Consider the following 23071-nt stretch of genomic DNA (forward strand, 5'->3'; position numbering starts at 1 on the left):
ACCCTCTACGCAGCCTCTGCAGTTTCTTCCCTGCCCGCGGCAAGTGTCACCGTTGAGGCCTGAGGCGTCGGCTGCGATCTCTATGTCTGCAATAACAGAACATTCAGCGTACAATCCGCAGCTCCAAGATTCAAGCTGTTGGCGAGGAAAAATGACGACATGTGCACTTACAAGTGGTGGTGAACACACAGCGTTTGTGCGATGATCCTGTATCCGCGCGCTTCATGTAATACCGTACCCCGAGGCTCAGTCTTCCAAGCAAACGCATGTCCTGATTCACATATCATCTCTGCTATGGCACCTAGCACATATGCGATATAGATGCACAGTACGACACGTAGTAAGATAACCTAGGGTGAAACTGTTGGTACAATCAAATAGCTGGACTCGGCCTCCGACTCGGAGAACTTTCGCGATGCATTGGTCGTGATTCGAAATCACGTCTGGGTCATTAGTTTATCCTCCTGCGCGTAACTTGTCCCTCAGTCTCATCAAGCACTTCCCGAACTCATTCCTGCCCCGGCCATCCGCACCACTACCCCAGAACGAATCCGCCTACAACCCAGCATAGTCAGCGTGGAACACACCAGCCTATCTGCCTTCTGTACTTACTGGACTCTTCTCTATCAGCTCTCTATTTCCAGTTCTGAGTAGCATGTCCCTAAGAGTTGCATGCTGCCTGAACTTTGCCTGCAGGATGTCGTCCATGATGGCCACGTTCACGTTGAACCAATCTCTCCGCTGAGCGCTGCGGAGACGTGTGGCCTCTTGTAGTGCAGCTCTCGGTGTCCGCTGCCTTCGAATGTGTTCGGCAAGGCGCGGATTCGTCTCCAAGAACTTATGCGCTTGAAAGACTAGAGCATTTCTCAGTAAGCTGGGTAAATTCTACAGTCGGTAGATGCAATTCTTACGATGCTCGGCAGTAGGGTATCGTTTTCCGCTGTACTTCACCGAATACAGGGCAAAATTCGTGAACCTGAGAGCTCATTCAGCGCCCGCGATCGACAGGTAGTAGGACTTAGCTTACTCGTAATATGGCTCAAGCCGATTGTAGAAGTAGATGGGGGATTCTGTCTGTGGATAAAGAGGAAAGTGTGCAGGTCTCTCTGGGATGACATAGGCGCCTTCTTGTCCTGCGTGAGCGAACCCAGAAGATGAACCGTGAGCGGGAGATGCGCCGAATGGAGCGCCGGAAACAGGCTCAACGAGTGCCACATCGAGAACATGCTCTTGCGCAAACGCTACGACTGGCATCTGTTGAGTGCAATTGCGTATCTGCACGTCATCACTCGCCACCTGCCCCTGCCGTGTATCAACGGGATGCTCTTGCATCTGCACTTCTTGAGCACGGAGCTTCTCTCTCAGTCTCACCAGAGCCTTTCCGAGCTCATTTCTGCCCTGCTTATCTGCGCCGTAGCCCCAGAATGAATCCACCTGCAGTGAGATGTCCCGCTCGTTACCGTCGTACGTCGAAGAGAAATATGCCGCCTTACAGGGCTTGCTTCCACCAACTCTCGGGTGCCCGTTGACAGCAACATGTCGCGCAGTTGTAGATGCTGCGTGAACTTTGCCTCGAGGACGGCATCCATGCAGCCCAGATTCACTTCGAACCAATCGCTTCGCTGAAGGCTACGAAGACGTCTAGCTTCCTCCAGAGCTGCTCTTGGTGTGGGCTGCGTCCGAATTTGCTCCGCCAGGTTAGGCGCTTTGTTCAGGAACTTGTGCGCGTGGAAGACTAGGGCGTGCGGAGCGAATGTTATGCATATAGCAGCAGCTCTAGAAGATGAGATGCTTACGATGCTCAGAAGTAGGATATTCCTTCCCATCGTACCACACCGAGTGAGGAGAAAAGTTGGCGAACCTGAGAGCTTGTTCAGTATCTAGACAGCCCACAGAATATTCAGACCTACTCATAGTACGGTTGGTCTCTATCGTAGAAGAAAATAGGAGACTGAGTCGTGGGTTTCTCTACGATATCAAGGGCTGGTCAATCCTCAATGGTGGGTCTCGTATGTGGATACTAAATCTACTCACGCACTCGATAGCTTGCTGGCGTTGCATTGACAAATGGGCGAGGATTGGACTCGACACGGCCAGAAGGTCTCCTCCGGCGATCGATATCTTGACGCGATGATGAATGTAACAACGATTTCATCCACTTCCGCATAGTTGGCCCACAGCGAGAGAAGGTCAGTGTAGCAGCTCAAGGCTCGTCTGATAACAACATGCATAACAGAACGGTGACGTCGCGGGGAACCGGTATCGCCCCGTCAACATGTTGCGCGGGGCAAGTCACTGGCACATAGGGCACAGGCAAGGTCTGTGACGATATCGCGGGAAGGAATTACCTTGCTTGCGCAAACATTAATTAACGCGATGTCCAAATTCAAGCTCCGCAGTTAGAAGTGTAAGAAATAGCACTTAGCTAACTATATGAAAAACTTACCACCAGGGCAACAGTTCCATTCCATTTGTTATGCAACCCTAGACTCGCCAGCCAGGTCCGGTCGCTGCGCTTCGTGGGGGACCACGTGCGTCTTATTGCATCCCATTTGGGCAAGGGATGCGACGCGAGCTTGCGAGCGAGAAACCGGTATGGGACGAGCCTAATGCAACCCGTGTACAGCCGTACTAGCACCCTCAAACTAGATGCACCGCCAACAACACGATGTCCCACAGGCCATTAGGACCCTAGATCGACTTCATCCTCTTGTCGCTGATCGAATGCGAGCCACCCACCCGAGATTGTGCTGTGTATACCACCTTAGGGCTGCCTCTCGCACGCCGTCCATCATATCAGACGATCTTGGCGGAGTTGCTCTGCCCCCCGTCAGCATGCTACGGCAGCAAACCTAATAGCCCTAACAGCCGCATTCCTCCGTCGTTCAAGGACCCTCATTGACGAGTTACACTAGAAGCAAACCCAACAGCCTCATTGTTTCCGCAATGTCGGCCTCTTCTGATCCATGCCAGCCTTCGAATGCTGCTGATCGCACACTCGTATTATATATTTCAAGGTGCCCAGCGAGCCCGACTGACAGCATACTGCATTTGTGGCCCTCAGTTGCATTATGAGTCTTGCTGGTATCTGTGCTTACGCAGGCTGCTCTGCCGCTGTTTGGGTTGGCCCAAATGGCCAGCCATCGCAGTATTGCTCCCGTTCGCATATGAGAGCGGCGAGTCAGCAGCCCGTGCAGCCTCAGAGGTCTAAGCTCCGCAAGGCATGTCAACGGTCCTCAATCCCTCACTCTTTCATCACGTACTCAGACTTGGTTGTCCAGAATCGTGGAGTTGATCTCTGTCTCTAGTAAGTACTAGTCTCATAGCATGTTGTCTGTGCATCACACGTGCTATGCAGTTGCAAGCGAAAACCCAAAGAATGGATAAACGGGAAACCATACGACTTCTGTTCCGATACGTGCAGGGATAATATCTTCAATATATGCAAGTTGCACTCCACATATTGGTTCTACACCCAATTACTTACAGCTGTCTCAGCACCAATTCTTCTTGAGGTGCCACCCACGCAAAAGCAATTCCAAAGTGGTGAGTGCAGTATTTGATAGTACCAGTCCTTCCTTCCCACCTCAGCCTCGCTCTAGTGGTTGATCAGTTCAACAAGCAGTGGAAGCATCCCAACAAGCCGCGACCGAATATATTGAAGGCAAGATCGTCTCCTTAGAAGCTAAGCGTACTTAAATGCTAATGGTTAGCCAGGTGTACAGAACATTCATTCCTCAGAGTACCAGAGCACGTTTCAAAGCTCACCAGTATGCTTTCCTTTGGCCTTCTACAGACTGCTGCTGAATATTTGATGCTTCAGGGATACCGTGAGTAACGCAGGAAGACGCTGGCACGGAACGACTCGTTGTTGTCGCATCGGTGATAATGCACAGAATCTCAACTACTGCCTCAACGCACAATGCGCAATGTGCAGTATTTTGCAGGTTAGCCTCTACAGCAAGAGTTGTCATACAGTGCTCAACGTTATATGTTCCACCTCAGGGCTCATTCGATCTGTCGAAAGCAAGACGTAGTTCCTATCAGCGATTCGGCGTGGGGCTGTACGCCTCAGCTACCTCCTCAAAAGTAAGTTGCCCACATTCCTCTTTGCAGGTGTGATGATTGAGCACTACTTTCAGTCGGTCGATTACATTCATGAGCTGGGAGGTTCAAGCTACCGGGCGATAATCCTCAGCGAGGTGGTCATGGGAAGAACATTCGTGGCTCCTCGTGAAGACAAAACTCTTATGCAGGTAAGTCCTTTCCACACACATAGCATGTTGCGTAGTGTTTTAAAATTTACGTGGATTGTGGTAGCCTCCTTTTGGGTTCGATTCAGTCGTCGGCAAGCCCGGAGTGACTACAGGCTTGAACTACGACGAGGTTGTTGGTAAGTGCATAATATCTCTCTTTAGTCCGCAATGTGGCATTAAATCAAAGATTTTAGTATACAGGGTAAGCTGCTCTTGTGCCTAGTCCTGGATGACCCAAACACTCACCACTATTAGGACGACGCCATTCGGCCGCTCTATCTTGTGATTCTTAATCCTTAGTCATCAACACGCCTCGCGCAGCTCCTAATAGATATCGAGACAGCTCTTGAATTCTCGTAAGCTCTTTTCGCGGCATACATGGCAACAGGGGAGACTCTACAGCAGGACACAGCTGGTTGTTGGACGCAATGCTGATTGTATTCATTGTCCATTTTGAAGAATATACCATCGTTGTCTAGCAGGGCTTGAGCGTAAATGAGCCACTTCGACGAGAGACCCATGAAGCAGTTTTCCGTCCTCATAGTTCTCCGTACGCAATCCGCCCATCCACGACCGTGGCCCTCACCTTTGCCTTCAGGGTCTCCTCCGCAAGAGTCTCCTCGTCGACAAAGTCACGGTCGAACACTACGTAGTCCGCCTTTTTCCCTGGTACGAGCGAGCCGAGGCGGTGTTCCGCGAACGAAGCGTACGCCGCGTCGAGCGTCATACCCTTTAGCGCCTGGGCACGCGTGAGGCGCTCTTTTGGGTACCTGCCAGAGGTCATGAGCAGTGACAGAGAAGAGGTTGTTAGAGAGGAAGACGCACCATCCGGCGGAGCCATGTGGGCTCTTTCCATGGACATCGAGCCGGGTCACGGCGGCGTAGAAGCCCAGCAGGGGATTGATGCCTAGTGCGGCCGTGAGATAGACCGAGACGTTGCAGAGGCGAGGACGCACCTTCAACAGGGAAGTCGGAGCCGAGAGGAAGAATATGCCTGGGTGAAGCTCTACAGGAGGATGAGTAACTATTAAAAAAAGAGGAGTGGGTATATTGCGTACTGTAGGAGTGTCTGATAAGCGTATGCGCCTTTAATGCGCTCAGGGCCCTTCAATGAAAGAGTAAGCATACAGTGAAGACGAGTAAATGCGGGTGCTGACAAGTCGCGTCTCTGCATACCACATATCGCTAGTCCTGTGATGCTGATGTCAATGATGTACCTATTACGAAACTTATAATCCTGCTCACGCATGCGTAGGCTGCACACTGGTAATAACTGACGCCGACTATTCCTCAGTTTCGTAACGGGTTATTATAGAATGACCACTTACTTCCAAGCGCACCCGCTCTGCCGAGGTCCTCAGGGCGCATGATCTGCGCATGCTCGATGCGCGGCCGGCGGCGGTCCGCGACAGCACGCAGGCTCTCGCCAGTCTTCTCGCTTTCTTCCGTTAGAATACGCTCGAAGATGTCGAGCACGACTTTGTTCGCGCGGTCGCCAATGCAATGAATGTTCTATCCAGCGTTGCGATGGGTGTCGTGGCATACACAACGGAGATTACTTAGCACGAGGCAAGCAAAAAGGGAAGAAGACGCACAATGCCCCAACCGTCGTCCCAGAACTTTTGGACCAGATCATCCAAGCTATGAGCGGAGACGCGCATGATGCCCTTCGTATCCGGCTTGTCCGAGTACGGCTCGAGAAGAGCAGCACCCCAAGATCCCAGAGCTCCTTGAGCACGGCATAATATGAGCTCTTCAGGACACACCATTGGCTGCAAGGGAATGTACCGTCGGTGAAAAGCTTGATACTTTTAACGTTGAGATGTTCCTGTGAACCGTAGTCCTCGAGCTTGGGGATAACATCACCCCAGTACGTGGTGTTCTCCGAGTTGCCCATAGCGTATACGCGAATCTGGGACGGCAAGACCTATGTCAGCACGGGTGCTACCGCAAAATTCAAACAGCTGACTGGAAGTTGACCATCGTCGGCGAACCTAGTATGTGATCAGACGATCCAAGCTAAGCGTTGTTGGGGAGCAGCATACTTCGCAAAGGCATCAATATACTCCGGGAGTGATGCTGCATCATGCACATTTGTGAGACCGACGCTTAGAGCGTCTTCTATGGCTTTCTCGAGGTAGCCCTCGATTTGAGACGCTGTCCACGACGGAGGTGCCACGAGGGCCATCGCGTTATCGACAAATACACCTAGTAAAAACAATGAGACCTGTTAGCGAACTTACAATATACGGCTAAAAGTTTACCTGTTGGATCGCCACTACTGTCTCTGAGGATCTCTCCACCTTCAACTTCGCTATCAGAAGGCCAGCGCCGCCCCGGAAGTTGTTCTCGTGATAGCTCAAGAGCACGAGGCGATACCCATAACGCATGACCGTCGACCCTGAATAAAGTGATGGGACGCTCTGCGAGCAACTTGCGTGAGGCTAGATGAGCCTGCGAGGGCAGAAAGCATGTGAGATTATGATAGCCAACATCACGGGAGCCGCGCTAACAGCAGTGGGGAATTCTCCTGCCCAGTCTTCCCAACGAGTCTGATCCCAACCAAAGCCGCTGATCCAGTCTGCAGGTGAGACATCTGGATGACCCTGTACGTATGTCTCTAGCGCATCGAGCACTTCGTCGAGAGACTGTGCGGTATCCAAAGGCAAGCTTGCTTTAAAGCCATACTGAACGAGGTGCGCATGAGAATCTGCAAGCCCGGGAACGATAATGCTTCCTTGTTTCGTCTCTAGGAGAGAAAGTGATTTCTTCGCCTTAGGTTCGCCGCCGTAGAACTTGTTCACAAGCTCAGTCTGGTACTCGTCCCACGCGCTGATGATATCGCCTATGGACCGCGCTAAGCACAGATTACTTTGGCTTTGTAAGTGAATTGCTTACTCCTAGTGCCCGCCGCGAGTATTTCATCCTTGAGGACAAGAATACAGTCCACGGTTGGCCGGCCGTCATCGACCGTATAGATTGCGTCAGGACCGCTACACAAGCCGTATGACTCTGGAAGATGAGTGAGCCCTGGATTTTCCTTGGTGGTAGTCTTGCCCGTGAAGAGGTATGACATGCCAGCCAACGCGACTGCAGCCAGGACCCATGGCAAGTAGTTCCGCGACGCCTTCGCTGGCTGTGCATGCACCTTCGCATCGCCACTCGTTGCAGACGAAGATTGCGGAGAGCCCTTTTCAGGCCCTGTTTCTTTCGTGTTCATCCTTCGTCTTGACATGCGCACTTGTGTCCTGTGCCTTCGTGACGGCGAGACGGAAGTATGGACGCGCAGGGCGCGTCAAGCTGCCACGCGGGCGGTTCATATGATCGGGAGCAGCGCAGCGCATCAGGCCGCATCTTCAAGGCTTGCATTGGGCCTCTTGCCTCTTCCCAGGACTGCCCTATATTTAATGGACGATCGCTTATGCACGATTTATGCCGCAAAACCCGGTCCTTATACCAACAACTTAAAATCCGTCCAGGACTGTAGTACTGTACCCGTACGGCCAGTTTAGCGGGAAGCGCCCAGATTATTTTCTCCGACGACTCCCCCAAATCGCCACAAACCGAGAAAAAATTATTGGAGGGGTCAGCGGAAAATCGGCGTGACGCGCGACCGCCGGAATGGTAGTACAGGTTGGTAATAACTCAATAGGTTCCAAATGACTAACGAGACATTCGAGACAGCACGTTGTTCATATGTTATGGTGTCCTTTAGTCAGTACTTTGCGACAGAGACTACCATAAGTCCGATGTCAGCCACTCTACTCGAGATTGCGCGGCAGCTATGTCAACTGCCCGTTTTTCGTCAGCGCGTTACCCTATCACTCGCTGAGCAGACTAGAAAGGAGTATAAATATAACCTGTTTCATGACATATTGAAGATATATAGTCAAATCCGACTAATCTCTACCTCTACGGCTCGACCATATCGTAGCTGCCATGCTTTCTTGAGAGCTGTTTGACAGCTGCTCGTCGGTACACGCTGCTTCGCTGCACCCCACCATCAATCCTGACATTATATTGGTCTCGACTCATACACCGGTGTGAAAATTACTTATTCATGAGTGCTCACAACGAATTCTGCTTCCCGGGAATGCCTTCGCTTTTGCCGCGGGCCAGCAAGGAAAATAACAGATAACGACCAAGCAATCAAGAGCCGAGGTCGCTGACCGCTGCGAAGCCTTAAACTGGGACCTCGCTCTTGGCAGGCCGTATCCAAGACTTCATACCACTCCGCCGTGCACATCCGCGGCATCGAGGAGAGATTCAGGTGCCGGCTGCAAATGGCAACCTGAGACTCGAGATCCTAACAGTGCCAAATATCCGTGGCGCCGTGTGCTGGAGGCTCCCACAGTATCTTCGCGACAGTGGGACTTGATTAGATGTACATTACCTTATGCCGCAGGTAGCACTTTGAACACCGGAAAAGAAAAAAAAATGGGACTTGATTCACTCAAGACGTCCATGGCATTCCGTAGCGAATTTAATGATCCTACAAGCAGCCTAGGATACGTCACCGCAGTGTCACATCTCCGAGGGCTCCAGGGTGCACCGCAAGGCGTATGGGGATACACGTAACAAAGCTCTACCTGCTGTCGTCGCTAACAGCCATCCCACGTACATTCAATAATCGGAATCTCTTTCGCCTCCAATACTCCTCGAATTGCGATATTAATAGGACACATACATGAGAAGAAGAATAGTAGTGACCTTATGCAGCAAAAAGACAACAGCGACGTGCGAGGGTATATGTGATAGTGCAAAGCAGACACACAAACGAATGGAAGAAATGTCGACGTGCGCCGACTCATAAATAGACAGCACTCTCCAGCCCAGCCTTACTCACGCGTCGCATCGGCTGCAGCGTCGTCTCGTTTACGGGCGCGCGCCGCGCGTGGCGGTAGCGCCCATCCGCGTCCTTGATCTCAAGCTCCTGCTGCGAGTCACCCAGCTGTGCGTCCTGAAACATCGGCACCAGGTTCAGCGAGTGTTGCGCAGAGAACGCCGGCGGCAGGCTCTCGCGCAAGTGTTGCGGCCGTCGGCCACCGAGTGCGACGGAATAGTTGCCCGCCATCGTTGGGCCACCACCCGCCTGCGCCGAGTCGCTGTCGGTCTCCGAGGGCGTCATCTTGACGACTCCGACGGACTTGCTGCCGAGCTCCTGCTCCTCAAACGTCATTAGCTCGGAAACGAAGCCAATATTAGGCGAGATGCCCTTGCGCCGCTCGAGGACAAAGGTGTATGCGCGCGATAACGTCCAGTGGTTTGCATGTATGAGGTAAGCCATTACTGCCGTGACCGATCGTGATTTGCCAGCCTTGCAGTGGACGTAAGTCGGTGCAGAGTGGAGGCGTGCGTCGTCTGAAAGCGATGTCAGAAGAGACGAGAAATATACGTAACGTGAACTTACCGAGGAACGTGCACGCTTCTCGCACACCCCGAGTGATGTTATCTTCCTCGACCGTATCGCGCATTGGTATGTGCGCATAGCGCTCGAAGCGCTCTCTGAGCCGCAGACCATGGTCGTCATCGCACTCGGCTGCGATGTTGATGATGCGTTTCACCCCGTTCGCGAGTAGCATCTCGACATGCTCTTCCAATGCGGGCTCTGGACCGAGGAAAAGGAAATTGGGAAGGATTGTGGACACACTGAACTCCGGGAACGGCTCTTCCGTCGTCGGCGGCTGATCTAGCTCTGCGCGCGCAGTCGCAGGTGAACGCGGCATTGGCGTGCGTGGCGAGTGCGGTGTCATAGGCTGTGCATATGACGGCGAGGGTGGCGGGAGATGGCCATATGAAGGGTTTGGAGGAGATAGGAGCGCCGAAAGTGGCGGCGGGGAGAGATTGGAGTATACAAGAGTGAGATGTGAAGGCGAACGGGAGCGGGATCTGGCGCTACTGGGAGCAGGAAGGGTATTCGACCTCAACTGCCCTATTGGAACCTGCAACTTTGGCAGCGGCGTTGTTCGTTCGGTATCGATCCGACGGAGAGTTGGTATGCTCGGCCTGCGAGGGGGCTGTGGGCGAGAGAAAACGGTGGCAGAGGGTGCGGGAGAAGGACTAGCGTAGTCGTCGAGCACGTTCCATGAGTTGATGGCGGCGGGCATGAGAGGTTGAGGTGACGGAGTGGGCTGCTCGATCTCTGGTAACTTCGTGCAGCGCGAGGCGACGATTGTGTCCAGTTGCGCCAGCCCTATGGCAAGTGTAGGCTTTTTAGAGCTAGTGGCGATACTCGAGGATAGGACTGGGGCAGAACTCAGCTCCGGTGCGGTATCCGGGGGATCAGGTGTCTCTGGGCTCGACACCATGCGTTCAGACAGGTACAGGTGGGTGCGCGCTGCAGCAAAGCCACCCTCAAGAAAGTCCACGCTACCATGGACTAAGAGCGGTGTGACGAGTTCCATGATTGCCCAAGCGGTGGCCTGGTGGTTACTCCGATCCTTCTGCAGCATGATCTCGTCATACACAATCACATCTCCGTCCCAGTCGTGCCCAGCCATCAGATCATCCCAGACATGCTTGCCATCCTCCGTGGTGATATACTGGCGCAGCGCCTCGAGGGTATGGAAGGCATTAGCCGGTTTTCGTGAGCGGCGGAGGATAAGGGATGGAATAGCGAGGTTCACGCTTTGTGGTATGTGCAGCCGCATGAAAGCCGCCACTGGCCGGGTATCGATGAGTAATGGACGGGTAGGCGTGGAAAGCCTAGCAAGGAGAAGCGCAGGACTAACGCCCTGACCAGACGAGGTAGGCTTCGCTGGCTGCTGCATCTGCGCTTGGAGGACTTGGAAATCGAGCGAAGTATGGCGGGAATGGTACAGGGCACTGATGGGTGTCGCTCCGAACTCTGTAAGCGGGGTGAAGTACGCACTCGCGGGGCTGAAAGCAGAATCAGGACTCGGTGTTCGTTGGCGGACGACGTCGGTGATGGACTCGAGAGGAGAGTCTGAAGACTGCGAAGAGGGTGCACCCAGCTCAGGTGTGTGTTGACTGCGCATGGATCCAGAGGCTGAGCGAATGGGACGCAGACGAAGGTTCTTGTGCACGCTTCGTCGCAGCTGCTCCAGTACAGCGAGATCCTTTGACAGGTCGTCCGAATCAAAGTCGTTCTCCTCTCCTGTATTCAAGAGGAACGCATCCTGGGATCCTGACGAACTTGATGAAGGAGACGAAGACCTATATTCCTCCTCATGAGCCTGGGTGTTATCGACCGGTTCTTCTACGGGAGTGGGCAGCTCTATTACAGTTCGCGCAGGAGGTCGCTGTCCAATCTGGAGCGAAAGGTTTGGCGGGCGTTTAGACTGCATCGTGAGTGCACTGAGGGTTCAGGAAAGGCTGTGCTGGTGCGAGTAGCCACTAGAACTGAGCAGGCTTGCAGGAATAAATATGACCAGAAAAAATGGGAGAAAACACGACAAGACTCGGCAGGTGAGTCAAGCCAGTAGTTGTCAGAAATCGTCAGGCGGTTCGTTCGACAGCTGTGATGGCAACGAGGGACAGAGACATGAGCGTAAGAGGGTCGAGGATTTGGGCGCAATTTCGCATGACAACCCCGGGGCCCGGAGGTGTAATGAGAGTTAAATAAGTAGCTCCGGCAGATAGTAAGCTATCCCGGCAAAAAAGCTTATTTTCGGCCGGCAGCATCTCATATTGGCAAGCAGCATGTTACCTTCGGCGAAAAAGTAATAATTTCGGCCCGGGATAAATCAAGCCTGTGCTTGTGACGCCACCGAAGTGGATTTCCAAACTCAGCTCGCTCCTTCCACCGTCAAACTTGTTTTGCACCGTGCAGCAAACACACGAGTTCCGTCCAGAATGTACAATTCGTCCACTTACCGCAGGCCCCAGGCCCCTGCAGAGGCAGTTCCTGAAAAGTTCCGCAAGCAAACCCAGCAGATACAAGAGCTGTTCCCTGCATGGTCGAATGAAGGTGAATAGAGAGTGTCGTGAGGGTATGCGACCAGACGTCCTGACTTCTTCCCCTGATTTGCAAAGACATTCAATCGGCCCTGCTTGATGTAAACGGCGACGTTGACCTTGCGGTACTCAGAATTTCTGAAGGCGAGTCCTGCACTTTCTGCAGACGTCATCAGCTCTCAACACGTAGCAATTGCAGGTCATGCCGAGCAGTGGGGTGCTGTCCAGCGCAAGAAGGACAAGAAGTCAACCGCCGGTGTTCCTCAGACTCAGTCCAAGGACCACGCAGCCAAGCAAGAACGTGGTGACTTCCGCGGTGGCAAGGGCGGTCGTGGTGGAAGGGGTGGACCTGGGCGGGGCGGTGCTGCTCGTGGTGCATTCATCCGGGGAGGACACCAAGAGACCAACGGCCGTCACGCCAAGCACGGTCCTAGTAAGGGTGATGAGGATGTAGCCCAGAAGATAGAGGAGGAAGCTCCAGCAGTCGATTCGGCTGCTGATGTGAACGGAGCTAAGCCGGTACAGGACGCTCCTGCTGCTGAGCCCGTCTCCGAGAATACAAGCACACCCGCTACATGGGGAGGAGATACCGCCACCAATGGTTCTGCCCCTCCTGCTTCCCCTGCAGCCCCTTCTCAGCCTTCTCATCCCCTCGTCAAATTCACGAAGACTCCCGCTACCTCTAAGCTATCTTGGGCGCAGATCGCTAAGTATGTTTTGACCGTAGCTGTAGCGATCCAACTAACTATAGCTTGATGCGTTAGACCTCAAGAAAAGCCGACACCTCCGGCACCCGCTCCTGCGCCTGCACCAGCAGCTGCGCCTGCACCACCCTCCCCTGCCACCCAACCAACACCATCACAACCCGCTCCTGCACCTGAACCGGTACAATCAGAGCCTCAGTCAGAGTCTGCTGCACAGGGCTGGGAGGAACCGACTACCGTACAGGCGCCCACTTGGGACGACGAGCCCACGGCGAAGCCCGCAGAGCCTGCCGTTCAGGAAGAGCCGAAAGCGGAGGAGGAAGAGGTCGCTCCAACTCCTGCCGCAGAACCCGAGGTTCCGCCTGTTCTGCCTGCACAAGTCCAACCATCAGCAGCGAAGCAAGAACCGGTGCAGGCTCCCGCTCCTGTCAAGCCTGCTACACCCGCTCAGCACACAAGGCCAACTTCCGCTGCCCATAGGCACAAGTTCAAGCCCGACCAAGCTGTCATCATGCCAAGTGGCAGCTTTGGCACTCTAGAGAAGGTCGGCATGCAGTTCGGTAGCTTGAGCCTTGGCGGTGATGACCTCGACTCGACGTGAGTGTTTCGCTAGTCTTATCTATCATCCAACGCCCATACTTCATTGCAGCCAAGATGTCTCCGCCGAGCCAACAGCCCTGCGTGCGGCGGAGCCCGCCGCTGTATCGGAGGCGCCCGCTCTGCCACCTGCTCTGCCAATTCCAGCTCAGCCACAGGAATCTACATCTGTTGCTACTACGCCTCCGGCTCAAACATCGTTGAACGGCAGTCTTTTCCAGCAAGGCATTCCCCAGCAAGCTCAGCAGCAGCAGCAACCCGCCCAAGTCTCTCCGCCTGTTCAGCTCTCGTCCGCTGCTCAGCTTCAAGCCCCTGCTAGCCTGCAAACATCCCTGTCGCAGCCTGCCCTCCCCGCTCAAGTCTCTGCTCAGCCTCAATCTTCTGCCTCCGCCTCCAACATCTCGTCCTACTCGCACAGCATCCCCGCTGCCCCGCCCTCACTGCCGTCCCAGCAGCACCCTCAGCAGCCTGCTCAGTCGCAAGGCCTGCTCTCCCAGCAGCACCAGCAGTACTCACAACATGGTTTGGCGAGCCACCTCGATCAGAACCACGCCGCGGCCCAGTCACCGCACGCTGCGCCTGCGCCTCAGCAGAGTCTCGGCGGCCATTCTTCGTACTTCCGACAGCAGGAACCACCATATTTCCACACCGCGACTCCACCTGTGTCCGCCTCCCAAAGTCAGGATGGGCCCTACGGGTCCTTCGGCCAGCTCTCTGGACAACTTGGTCATCAGAATCAAAGCTCGCACCTTGGTGGATTTGGCGGAGGAGATTACCCATACGGAGAGAACCAGAGGGTACGTTTTGTTAGCGTTCATGACATTTCACTTTCGCTTACCTCGTCGACTTTCAGAACTTCTATGACTCTTACTCTGGACAGACCGGGTTCAGTAACCGTAATATGCTCGGTCACGATGACATCAAGGGCCTCCCTGGTGCTCCTCAGCAGCAGCCTCATGCTGCCCCCGGCCTGCCCCCTTCCAGTACCCAGCCGTCGCAGCAGCTCCCTCAGTCCGGTCAGTCCGGCAGCCAGGGTCAGCCTGGTGCACAAGGTCCTCAACAGGGCTACCCTCCACCCCTTCCATATTACTACACTCCCTACCCGCAGAACCAGTATTACGGCTCCCCATACAGCTCCGGTTACTCTGTTCCCCAGCCTTTCGTCAAGTACCCGACCGTCTTCCAAGGTCCGCCAGGCCCTCAGTCTGCTCCCTCCCCCGCGAGCAAGCAGGCGCCGAGCTCCGTGCAGCCGCAGTCACCGTACGGCCAGGGTCTGTATGGCCAACAGCACTCGTCGTCACCCTATGGTGACATTGATTACCAGCACGGGCACGGTCAGAGCGTGAGCGGCCTTCCCTCGAACGACTACGGCAAGCAGCTATACGGCGGTAGCGGCCAGGGTATGCAGGGCTTCATGGGTCTCGGCCAGAGCTCGGGCCCCTCGTCAGGCGCGCCCCTTGGTCAGCGCAGCGGCGGCTCACCTGAGGCCGCGTACAAGCCGTACGGGAGCAACGCGAAGGACGTTGGTACCGGTGTCAGCCAGGGTGCTCAACAGCAGGGTGGTCGGGGTGGCCAGCAGCCCCAAGGCGGGTTCTACGGTCAGCGCTTCAGCAATGCTGGGCAGGGCCCCCAGGGTGCGCAGAGCCAGCAGCACCAGCCGCAAGGTCAGGGTCCCCAAGCACACCTCGGCTACCCGCAAGGCTCCTCCGATGGTAGCTTTTACTCGTACCAGCCCAGGCAGCAAGGCTACTGGCAGTAAGTATGTGACCCGCAGTGCGTGGGTTGACTGTTGGACCTCACAGTAACATGATTGTCTCTTGTCATTCTGTCGTGACTCGCGCTTGATCGTTGCTTTTCTTTTGTCTGTCCTGTCATCTCTCTCGATAGCTCTCCTCTTTTTTTGCTCTTTTTTCGTTTTCTCCTCTACTATTCTCATTGTCTCTGTCTCCCCGATCAATGCATGGCAATGTATGTATACGATGTGCTACCGGCTGTACTCGTGCACAGGAAACAAAGTCAAGAACTTTGAATTGCATGTGGCAGTCTGTGTGACGGATAGCCGATGTACAAAGCACAGGGCTCAGAGACCAAGGCTAAGTGACGGGCCAACTTCAGATTATAGCCGGGCCCCATCTAGGAGAATCTAGTGATGTAGAGAGAACGAAGAGCAGAAGAGAATACAATGGAAACGAGATACAGAGGAGAGTACAAGCATTAGGTAAGGAGTACGACAGGATCTCGGACACGAGCACAAGTGTGGGGTGAACTAATTATCCGTCTGAATATAGTCGAATCAATATCAGAGTTAAAGTACTGGCAGGATCGACACCTACTGATATCTCTCGGTGGGCGATACTTCCGCCTTAGCGATACGTATTCGCGCAAGTGCGACCGCAGAAATCGTGGACTGAAAATGGCTTACATCAGATTAGCTGTGGTTTAGGAGAAGATGCTTCCGACCTCTATCGCCTTCTATATAGACCGGGCTAGCTCCACAGTTCTAGATCAACGTGCCTCAGCATGCATCCAGACGTCGAGAAACTATTAGCATGCCTTGCAGAGCTGGGTCTGCGCCAGAAGCTGGGGCTGCCGAGTTTTCAGAGCTACCATGTGTGAACGTGAGCAAAACTGCCACTGTTTTCCATGACTATCTACCCAGACGGGCGAGGAGCAGCCTGGGTGAGCGCATGTGTTGGGGGAGCTCATGATGGAAAAGTTAGCGAGTCTAAGTGCGGGATAGCTAAACTGCTTTGGGGTCAGCATGCTGCATACATGAATTGAAGCGGACGCAGTGGATGAGTCAGAGGCTCGTACCTGCTCCGTACCGTATGGATAGCAATGGTGCTCTTTTTAATTTTTCATAGATACTCTCCGCTAAATCTTCGGTCACTGGCACGTCCATTCGCTTAGATAAACCGGATTACGATCTCCGCCGGAGCGAGTCTGAATGCAGTCGAATTTGAATTCGGTTATAGAAGCGAACTTGAATGCGATTGAAATGAGACGGAAACGGGACCAGAGATATTTAGAACGATAGGCACAGTGGCAACGGGTATGAAGCGAGATAGCAATTCTTCAGCTTGGTCAACCGTCTGACGTAACCCTACTACAGTACGCTCATGTACTATCCCTTGCGTTTTGAGCAGTCTCAGTGCAGAGATACATGTGGCGGCTGATCTTTACGAAGGCCACGCGCAAGCTTCAGCCTCTATCCCGAGGCAGAATATGTAAGTATAAATGCCAAAGCACTCTCGAAACCAAACCTTACCAGTTAGCCGGTCTTTCCGCTTTGACGGTATGCATTCGCGCAAGTACGACCACAGAAGTCATGAACTAAACATGGTACATGTCAGATTGGCTGTGGTTTGGACCATGTACTGACCTCCGCTGTGATCTATGAAAACTGGCCTGGCTCTACAATTCTAAGAGAATATTATTCAGCACACGTCCAATTACGAGACGTCACAGGACCGTTACTACGTACCTTGCAGAGCCGAGCCTGAGCCTGAGGCTGTTGAGCCCTGGCGTTCTGGGGCTGAGGCTGCTGAGCCTGATGCTGTTGAGTCAAAGGCTGCTGCCAATGTGTCGGGGGCTGCTGACTCGGGGGCTGTTGAGCTGGAGGCTGCTGCCAGTGGGTGGGAGGTTGCTGATATGAAGGCTGCTGAGCCGAAGGCTGCTGCCGGTGGGTCGGGGGCTGCTGATACAGGGGCTGCTGATACGGGGGCTGTTGATACGGGGGCTGCTGATACGGGGGCTGCTGATTCTGATGCTGCTGTGTTGGAGGCTGCTGAGTCCGATACTGCTGTGGTGGGGGTTGTTGGGCCTTCATCGCCATCATGTGCGAACGCGAGCAGCACTGAGATGGCCTGCCATTGCTGTCTACCCAGACAGGGGAAGAGCAGCCTGGATAGGCGCATGCACTAGCGGAATTCATGTTGAAAAGCGTAGGAGTTCAAGTGCAAGGTACAGATTTTTTCTTCACCTCGTCATGTAGTTTATAGTGCCTGAGTTAGACTTTGTTCAATAGGATCCGACACGAAGCCATATCCGGATAATCAGCCTCAGCTGTCCTGCGGTGCCAAGATTCAGAAGCTTCTGCATCGGAAGACTCGCTGTAACCGCGTTTTAGAACGTGAAAACACCAGCTGACGTGTAATGGCGCGGGCAGCTGCAGCCACTCATCCATCGTGTGCTTCTATCGGTCCCAGGGTTCAACACAGCCCAACGCCGCATGATAGCTGGGGGAGGAACATAGGGAAATACTAGGTTAGCTTCTGCGGCGCGCTGATAAGGGCCTACAATGTCGCCCAGTGTGTTTTGGGGTCAATGTGCGTGTGCTTGAATCATTCAATCGCGGCCATTCTCCATTGCATGTTAGAGGCAAGAGCATTTACACGAGTGCTATGCACCGTGTCATAAGCTCATTCCTCACCTTACCGTCTGTGCCTACAGGGTCTTCGCAAGCACTCCTAGCCCACATCCCCGCGGTTCGCGGAGCACAGCGTCAAAATCTCGGGACTTTCCGTACCAGGCCGCGGCAAGCAAGGGTGTGCATACGTTCACTAGCTTTCCACATCGAGCTTTAATCCGTCCGTCTTTTCCATCGATTCAGCAATTGATATGAGTATATTCTATCGTGAATTCATCACGGCGAGATCGGAACGTAATATACTCACAAGAACTAATCCGGCAAGCAGGACATGATACAGTATTTTGCACATTCTGAGTTGCGTTTCAAGCCCTTGTGATTCCGATATGTGAATCATGACAGCAGGCACCTCGGGGACGCACCTTCGGGAGCTGTACCTCCTTATTATGACCAGGCTTCCCGGACCGTCAAACTCACCAGGAGAAATCACCTTTCGCAGGCCATTAGTACGACACCGATGGTTATTGCGTTTCCAGCTCTGCTGAACACCTATACACTTGTTACCAACCTCAGGCTCGCATGACTGTAAATACCTGCTGGCGGGAGAAGGACCACTGGCCGGAAACAGGTTGAAATGGCTGAAAAAATACGGAGTACACGGCACTCTCTACTTTTTGGATAAAAGACGGGCGATGCTATATTTGAACGTATTCTAGTTGACAAGAGATCCCACGGAGGAGATCCCGCGAGGATGACGGTAGTGGACGGGCGCACGCTTGGCGCATGTACCACAGAAAGCTGTTTCTTTTGTTTCCTCTCGTCTGAGTGGCTCGCTCTCATTCAAATCCTGCCAGACATAAAGGCGATTCATAACACGGGTATCGGCCACGAAATATATTGCGTCTGAGAGCCGGCTAGACCTCACTATGAAGCGCCCAGATGATTTGTACAGCATGCACCGCGAAAGAAAGCTGTGAAACTTAGAGAGCCGTATCGGTATGTGTGAGGGGCAAAGTGAGATAATGACTAGGGTTTGAGGATAACAAGATAAAGCGGGCGGATAGCCTCGTTCTGGCGGCAGCAACTGGGTATCAGCATTAGTTAACACCGGGCACAAGAGTTTACCTTGTATACTAGATATCATTGCCTTGATATCAGACCGTAAACCACAGAGGGGGGTCGCGTACTTACCAACAGCCTCGTCATACTTCACGCACGAAGTAAATCCGGGCTCGCCGACAACTGAATCGTATCCGGGAGGAGCCTATAAAGGTTGCTGTTAAGCACTACAGCTTTATGCAGCGCGCAAGAGTTATCACCTGAGTAAGAGTCCTGTCCTCACTGCGGAGCTTAGCCGCCTTGCCCATAGTCACATCAGTGAGGATCATTGCCCGGTAGCTTGAGCCTCCCGCTTCGTCGATGTAGTCGACCGCCTTAGAAATAAAGATGAAAACCATCAATTATCGCACCCGCCAAGAGAAAAATGTAGGCAATGACCTTTGATGAGGTGGCTGAAGTATATATACCTACGCCGAATCGCTGGTAGCTGCCGGGGCCCCGCGCTGCTCTCGACAAATCGAACGAAGTCTATGGTGGCAGGCCATGATGTTAATTGCTGTGGGAGGATGCCTAACGTCGATGCTGACCTGTAGAATGTTACACATCGCACACTGTGCGTTAAAGCAAAAGTTGAGATTTTGTGCGCTGTCGCCAATGCGGCAGCGGCGAGTTGTTCCATGCCAGCGTCTTCTGGAGTTGTCCGGCACTCTCGCTCTGGCACATCGAGTGCTCAGCGTCTAGCCAGAGGAGACGAAAAGAAAGGCATACTTGTAGGCTTGAAACCGCTGCATATGACTGTTCTGAGGGTATACTTTGTACACCTGGTCGGTGGTCAACACATCGGTATGCTCCGCTTTCCAATCGACAGTCTCACCTTGACCACTTCCGGCCGCTTCTTGTTTGGATGCTTCCACTGCTCGTAGAACTGTTTAGCGACTGAAGCGAGTTGAAGGCGTAAGAGAGGGTTTGATACTGTCGATATTGCGCTCACCACTTTTAAATTGCTCATGTGACGATGACACTTCGAGAAGAACCGGCGCTAATGTAGCGATTAGCAAGTACGCGTAAATTCAATACACAAAACCAGACTTGCCTCTATTAGAGACATTGTTCTTGCATGTCATGGAGCAGAAATCGCTGAGTTTCCCGTTTACCAAGATTTTGGGGTATTGATTGCAGCTGTATCATAGCATATGCAATGTGCGAGCGGTGTAATGAGTGGCTGAGACCTACAGAAGACACATGTCGCCCTGGCTCCTGCAGATAGAACGTCTTAGCTTTGGGACTAAAGACCGCTGTTGCTAGATACGTACTGATGGTGCCCACTGTTTAGACTCGGACGGTACGAATTGGCACATCTTCTGCCACAGAAGTCGTGAGCTACAAACAACGTACGTCAGACTGGCTCACCACTGTGCAGAACACTGGCAGGAACTGACCTTTGCCATTCTCCACAAAGACGGGCTTGACTCCGCAATTCTGGATAAGCAGGCCTCAGTTCGCCGTCAGCGGGCGGAGGGTCAAAGATCAATGGCATACCTTGCAGAGCTGAGATTGCTGAGATTGCGGAGGATGCTGAGTTGCCGCACTCATATGCGAGCGAGAGCAATATTGTGACGGTACGCCATTGCGATCGACCCAGACAGCGGCAAAGCAGCCGGCGAGAGCGCAGGTATTGGAACTCATGATGAAATCGGAGCGAGAGGCGCGATGCTATCGTTTAGGCTCGCTGGAGATCTTATAGCATCAGAGATGAGTTTATGATCAATAACGTTCATACCGCTGAAGAGAGCTCGTCCAAGTTGTGTATCGAACTATGCCCCCAACCGCGCTGCTAGTGCGTGGAGGCCGTGAGTGCGTGGAGACCGTGAGTGCGTGGAAAACCGTACCGTATGCGGAAGTCGGGGTAGATTAGACGATGCTGTACATAATGTCGGAAGAACGAGGTCGTAAGGTTTGCTTCTATAGCACGCCGTGAAGACAGACATCGCTGGAAGAATTGGATGATTATCGTAACTGCTTCCGTAGCATGCTAACAAGGGTCCTTGAACTTGGGGTGTTGTCGAAACGGGATCTGATTCGACGGAAGATGTGCCAAAGGCAGACCCGAACTAGTCGATACAGTACGGGTCGGGTGGCCAGCTAGCACCTGAGTCAGACGGGCGGAAATGAAATTAATGCAGGGTCCAAATAGCCTGCAGAATATCGCGTTATTAGCGGCGTATTTGGGTTCAAGGGAGTGTTGCTACACACGGTTTGCACAGCGGAGCGACGGGAGCTCGAAGATCCTCCCTACTAGTCTGGTACTACAGTCTATGGTTGAAGGCGGAGTTGGATGCTTACTGGCGTTTCTTATGCTTCTTATGGCGGGGTTTCAATTTATAGTGCGCTAATTACACTGCCTCCGACATCGCCTTTTCTCATGTCGTCTACAGCATGCAAGCAGCATGTTAACGTGGCGACACCAGTCCGCTATGACATCACCGCTTTGCTGTGTACGTCGCCGTCGAGGAACTGTAGGTCGAGCACCGGCTAGTACTAGTACTGTCTCGCTGCGGCGTTGTGCTCTCTGGAAAGCAGGCCAACCACGCATAACTAGATGAAGCAGTGGACGCATTCACCACCACGCAAAGATGGCGAGCGCCGGAGGAGACTGTCCGTTCAAGGCGAGTCTAATCACCGCGCAGCCGTCAATACACCGCACGCAAGCTATCGGGCCCGTAAGCACGAATCTCGTACTGCATACGACATCCACCATTGAATATTTGCTGGCTCTTAATGTCATAGAGAGCTCGGCGACGCGGTCTCCTATTTTCTTCTACGACAGAGACAAACCATACTACGAGTGAGCCGGAATATCTTGCGGAGAATCGAGACGCTGAACAAGATTTCAGGTTCACCAACTTCTCACCTCACTCGGTATGGTACAACGGAAAGGAATACCCTACTTCTGAGCATCGTAAGTAGTTTATCCTCTCAGGACCGCTGGCACGTATATGTATATGTATATTACTAATCATCTATCCCGCGTTGCAGTGTTCCATGCGCACAAGTTCCTCGACAGAGCGCCACACTTGGCAGAACAAATTCGGATGCAGTCCACACCAAAAGCGGCCCTGGAGGAAGCCAAGCGCTTCCGCCGTCTCCAGCGAAGCGACTGGTTCGACGTGAATATCCGCTACATGGATGCCGTCCTCGAGGCAAAGTTCACGCAACATCCGCAGCTGCGCGACATGCTGCTCTCAACAGGCAACGGGGAGCTAGTTGAAGCAAGTCCCGTGAGTCGTTGCTGCTTATGCTTCGTCGGCGCACGACAGGGACCAACGAAACATTGCACCACAGGTGGATTCATTCTGGGGCTACGGCGCAGACAAGCGGGGCCGAAACGAGCTCGGGAAGGCTTTGATGAGACTGAGAGAGAAGCTTCGTGCGCAAGGAGGGCTGATGCGAGAGCAGGACAGTGGTACGTGGCGCGGATGGGCGGCGGAACATGGTGGGCAAGTACGCGATCATGCACAGCGGGCGCCGGACGTAGCACTCGCGCAAGAGCGTGTTCGCGATGTTGCAACCATTCAGCCTCGTGCCGACACCCCAGTCGGCGTATCCCACTTTCACGAGGCGCCGCCTGTGTTCGCTTGTGCAGGACAAGACGACTGCGTCATCCCTGAAAGACCGGCTGAGCGACGTCCTTTCCAGTCACAGACGGGGTCCCCCATCTACTTCTATGACCGACACGAGCTATACTTTGAGTAAGCCGGGTCCTACTACATGACGCTCGTTGACGCTGAGTGACATTGCAGGTTTACCAATTTCGCCTCATATTCCGTTAGGTATAACGGGAAACGATACCCTACTTCCGAGCACCGTAAGCATCATACCAACCGGGTAGCTGGAATCACAGTACTCACAAGCCGTTGTAGTCTTCCAAGCACAGAAGTTCTTTGGGACAGATCCGCGTATCGCCGAATTCATTCGAAAGCAGAGGACGCCGAGTGCTGCCCAGCAAGAAGCCATGCAACTTCACAACGCACAGCGGAAAGACTGGTTTAACGTAAACGTGGTCATCATGGACAACGTCCTGGAGGCGAAGTTTAGGCAGCATGCGACCCTCAGGGACATGCTACTCAAAACTGGGAACAGAGAGCTGATAGAGAAGAGACCTGTGAGTG

At 53.4% G+C, this 23071-nt stretch overlaps 7 protein-coding genes across 7 annotated transcripts; 2 read left to right on the forward strand and 5 right to left on the reverse strand.

The window, feature by feature from the left end:
* Nucleotides 1-254: 254 nt before the first annotated feature.
* PHACADRAFT_149327 (uncharacterized protein) lies at nucleotides 255-1875 on the reverse strand. The gene is made up of 4 exons (XM_007398851.1): nucleotides 1028-1875; nucleotides 912-976; nucleotides 613-854; nucleotides 255-555 (listed from the first exon to the last, which is right to left on the reverse strand). Exons 1-4 carry the CDS (start codon nucleotides 1330-1332, stop codon nucleotides 457-459), a joined length of 711 nt encoding a protein of 236 aa, XP_007398913.1. The 5' UTR covers nucleotides 1333-1875; the 3' UTR covers nucleotides 255-456.
* Nucleotides 1876-2957: 1082 nt separating this feature from the next.
* PHACADRAFT_261074 (uncharacterized protein) lies at nucleotides 2958-7525 on the reverse strand. Its single transcript, XM_007398852.1, has 25 exons — nucleotides 7155-7525; nucleotides 6770-7101; nucleotides 6521-6710; nucleotides 6302-6464; nucleotides 6226-6250; nucleotides 6046-6168; nucleotides 5852-5986; nucleotides 5585-5768; nucleotides 5502-5529; nucleotides 5414-5447; nucleotides 5315-5361; nucleotides 5213-5262; nucleotides 5082-5163; nucleotides 4512-5026; nucleotides 4451-4458; nucleotides 4321-4393; nucleotides 4143-4256; nucleotides 4006-4089; nucleotides 3824-3947; nucleotides 3718-3770; nucleotides 3603-3664; nucleotides 3499-3546; nucleotides 3359-3444; nucleotides 3282-3307; nucleotides 2958-3221 (listed from the first exon to the last, which is right to left on the reverse strand). The coding sequence occupies exons 1-14, from the start codon at nucleotides 7474-7476 to the stop codon at nucleotides 4795-4797; spliced, it is 1947 nt and encodes a 648-aa protein (XP_007398914.1). The 5' UTR covers nucleotides 7477-7525; the 3' UTR covers nucleotides 2958-3221; nucleotides 3282-3307; nucleotides 3359-3444; nucleotides 3499-3546; nucleotides 3603-3664; nucleotides 3718-3770; nucleotides 3824-3947; nucleotides 4006-4089; nucleotides 4143-4256; nucleotides 4321-4393; nucleotides 4451-4458; nucleotides 4512-4794.
* A 1377-nt stretch (nucleotides 7526-8902) lies between these two features.
* On the reverse strand, nucleotides 8903-11737 carry PHACADRAFT_261078 (uncharacterized protein). Its single transcript, XM_007398853.1, has 2 exons — nucleotides 9667-11737; nucleotides 8903-9617 (listed from the first exon to the last, which is right to left on the reverse strand). Exons 1-2 carry the CDS (start codon nucleotides 11561-11563, stop codon nucleotides 9064-9066), a joined length of 2451 nt encoding a protein of 816 aa, XP_007398915.1. The 5' UTR covers nucleotides 11564-11737; the 3' UTR covers nucleotides 8903-9063.
* A 261-nt stretch (nucleotides 11738-11998) lies between these two features.
* PHACADRAFT_176595 (uncharacterized protein) lies at nucleotides 11999-15760 on the forward strand. The gene is made up of 6 exons (XM_007398854.1): nucleotides 11999-12186; nucleotides 12252-12317; nucleotides 12373-12883; nucleotides 12938-13474; nucleotides 13527-14271; nucleotides 14328-15760. The coding sequence occupies exons 1-6, from the start codon at nucleotides 12072-12074 to the stop codon at nucleotides 15231-15233; spliced, it is 2880 nt and encodes a 959-aa protein (XP_007398916.1). The 5' UTR covers nucleotides 11999-12071; the 3' UTR covers nucleotides 15234-15760.
* Nucleotides 15761-16907: 1147 nt separating this feature from the next.
* On the reverse strand, nucleotides 16908-17408 carry PHACADRAFT_164505 (uncharacterized protein; the record flags this gene model as incomplete). Its single annotated transcript, XM_007398855.1, has 1 exon — nucleotides 16908-17408. One exon carries the CDS (start codon nucleotides 17406-17408, stop codon nucleotides 16908-16910), a length of 501 nt encoding a protein of 166 aa, XP_007398917.1.
* A 1461-nt stretch (nucleotides 17409-18869) lies between these two features.
* On the reverse strand, nucleotides 18870-20588 carry PHACADRAFT_198629 (uncharacterized protein; the record flags this gene model as incomplete). The annotated part of the gene is made up of 13 exons (XM_007398856.1): nucleotides 18870-18914; nucleotides 18969-18976; nucleotides 19035-19107; nucleotides 19163-19276; nucleotides 19374-19430; nucleotides 19490-19616; nucleotides 19671-19723; nucleotides 19777-19827; nucleotides 19894-19941; nucleotides 20136-20159; nucleotides 20216-20263; nucleotides 20313-20381; nucleotides 20442-20588. The coding sequence occupies 13 exons, from the start codon at nucleotides 20586-20588 to the stop codon at nucleotides 18870-18872; spliced, it is 864 nt and encodes a 287-aa protein (XP_007398918.1).
* A 1350-nt stretch (nucleotides 20589-21938) lies between these two features.
* PHACADRAFT_261084 (uncharacterized protein) lies at nucleotides 21939-23010 on the forward strand (the record flags this gene model as incomplete). Its single annotated transcript, XM_007398857.1, has 4 exons — nucleotides 21939-22180; nucleotides 22245-22651; nucleotides 22703-22767; nucleotides 22823-23010. Coding segments are annotated over exons 1-4 (788 nt in total), but the record flags the coding sequence as incomplete, so codon positions are not given.
* Between the last annotated feature and the right edge of the window lie 61 nt (nucleotides 23011-23071).

Source organism: Phanerochaete carnosa (genome assembly GCF_000300595.1).
Source record: "Phanerochaete carnosa HHB-10118-sp unplaced genomic scaffold PHACAscaffold_8, whole genome shotgun sequence".
In the NCBI taxonomy this organism is placed as follows: Eukaryota; Fungi; Basidiomycota; class Agaricomycetes; order Polyporales; family Phanerochaetaceae; genus Phanerochaete; species Phanerochaete carnosa.

Excerpts from the sequence above, each read along its gene's own strand:
- PHACADRAFT_261074 (XM_007398852.1), bottom strand. The coding sequence starts at position 7,476 with ATGAACACGAAAGAAACAGGGCCTGAAAAGGGCTCTCCGCAATCTTCG. Across the intron at positions 6,465-6,520 it reads CAGTAGTGGCGATCCAACAG|GTGTATTTGTCGATAACGCG; the intron begins GTAAACTTTTAG and ends TGTTTTTACTAG. Across the intron at positions 5,027-5,081 it reads CCACATGGCTCCGCCGGATG|GTACCCAAAAGAGCGCCTCA; the intron begins GTGCGTCTTCCT and ends GACCTCTGGCAG.
- PHACADRAFT_149327 (XM_007398851.1), bottom strand. The coding sequence starts at position 1,332 with ATGCAAGAGCATCCCGTTGATACACGGCAGGGGCAGGTGGCGAGTGAT. Across the intron at positions 855-911 it reads ATACCCTACTGCCGAGCATC|TCTTTCAAGCGCATAAGTTC; the intron begins GTAAGAATTGCA and ends GAAATGCTCTAG. Across the intron at positions 556-612 it reads AGCTGATAGAGAAGAGTCCA|GCGGATTCGTTCTGGGGTAG; the intron begins GTAAGTACAGAA and ends GCTGGGTTGTAG.
- PHACADRAFT_261078 (XM_007398853.1), bottom strand. The coding sequence starts at position 11,563 with ATGCAGTCTAAACGCCCGCCAAACCTTTCGCTCCAGATTGGACAGCGA. Across the intron at positions 9,618-9,666 it reads AGAAGCGTGCACGTTCCTCG|ACGACGCACGCCTCCACTCT; the intron begins GTAAGTTCACGT and ends CATCGCTTTCAG.
- PHACADRAFT_176595 (XM_007398854.1), top strand. The coding sequence starts at position 12,072 with ATGTACAATTCGTCCACTTACCGCAGGCCCCAGGCCCCTGCAGAGGCA. Across the intron at positions 12,187-12,251 it reads CCCTGCATGGTCGAATGAAG|ACATTCAATCGGCCCTGCTT; the intron begins GTGAATAGAGAG and ends TGATTTGCAAAG. Across the intron at positions 13,475-13,526 it reads GGTGATGACCTCGACTCGAC|CCAAGATGTCTCCGCCGAGC; the intron begins GTGAGTGTTTCG and ends ACTTCATTGCAG.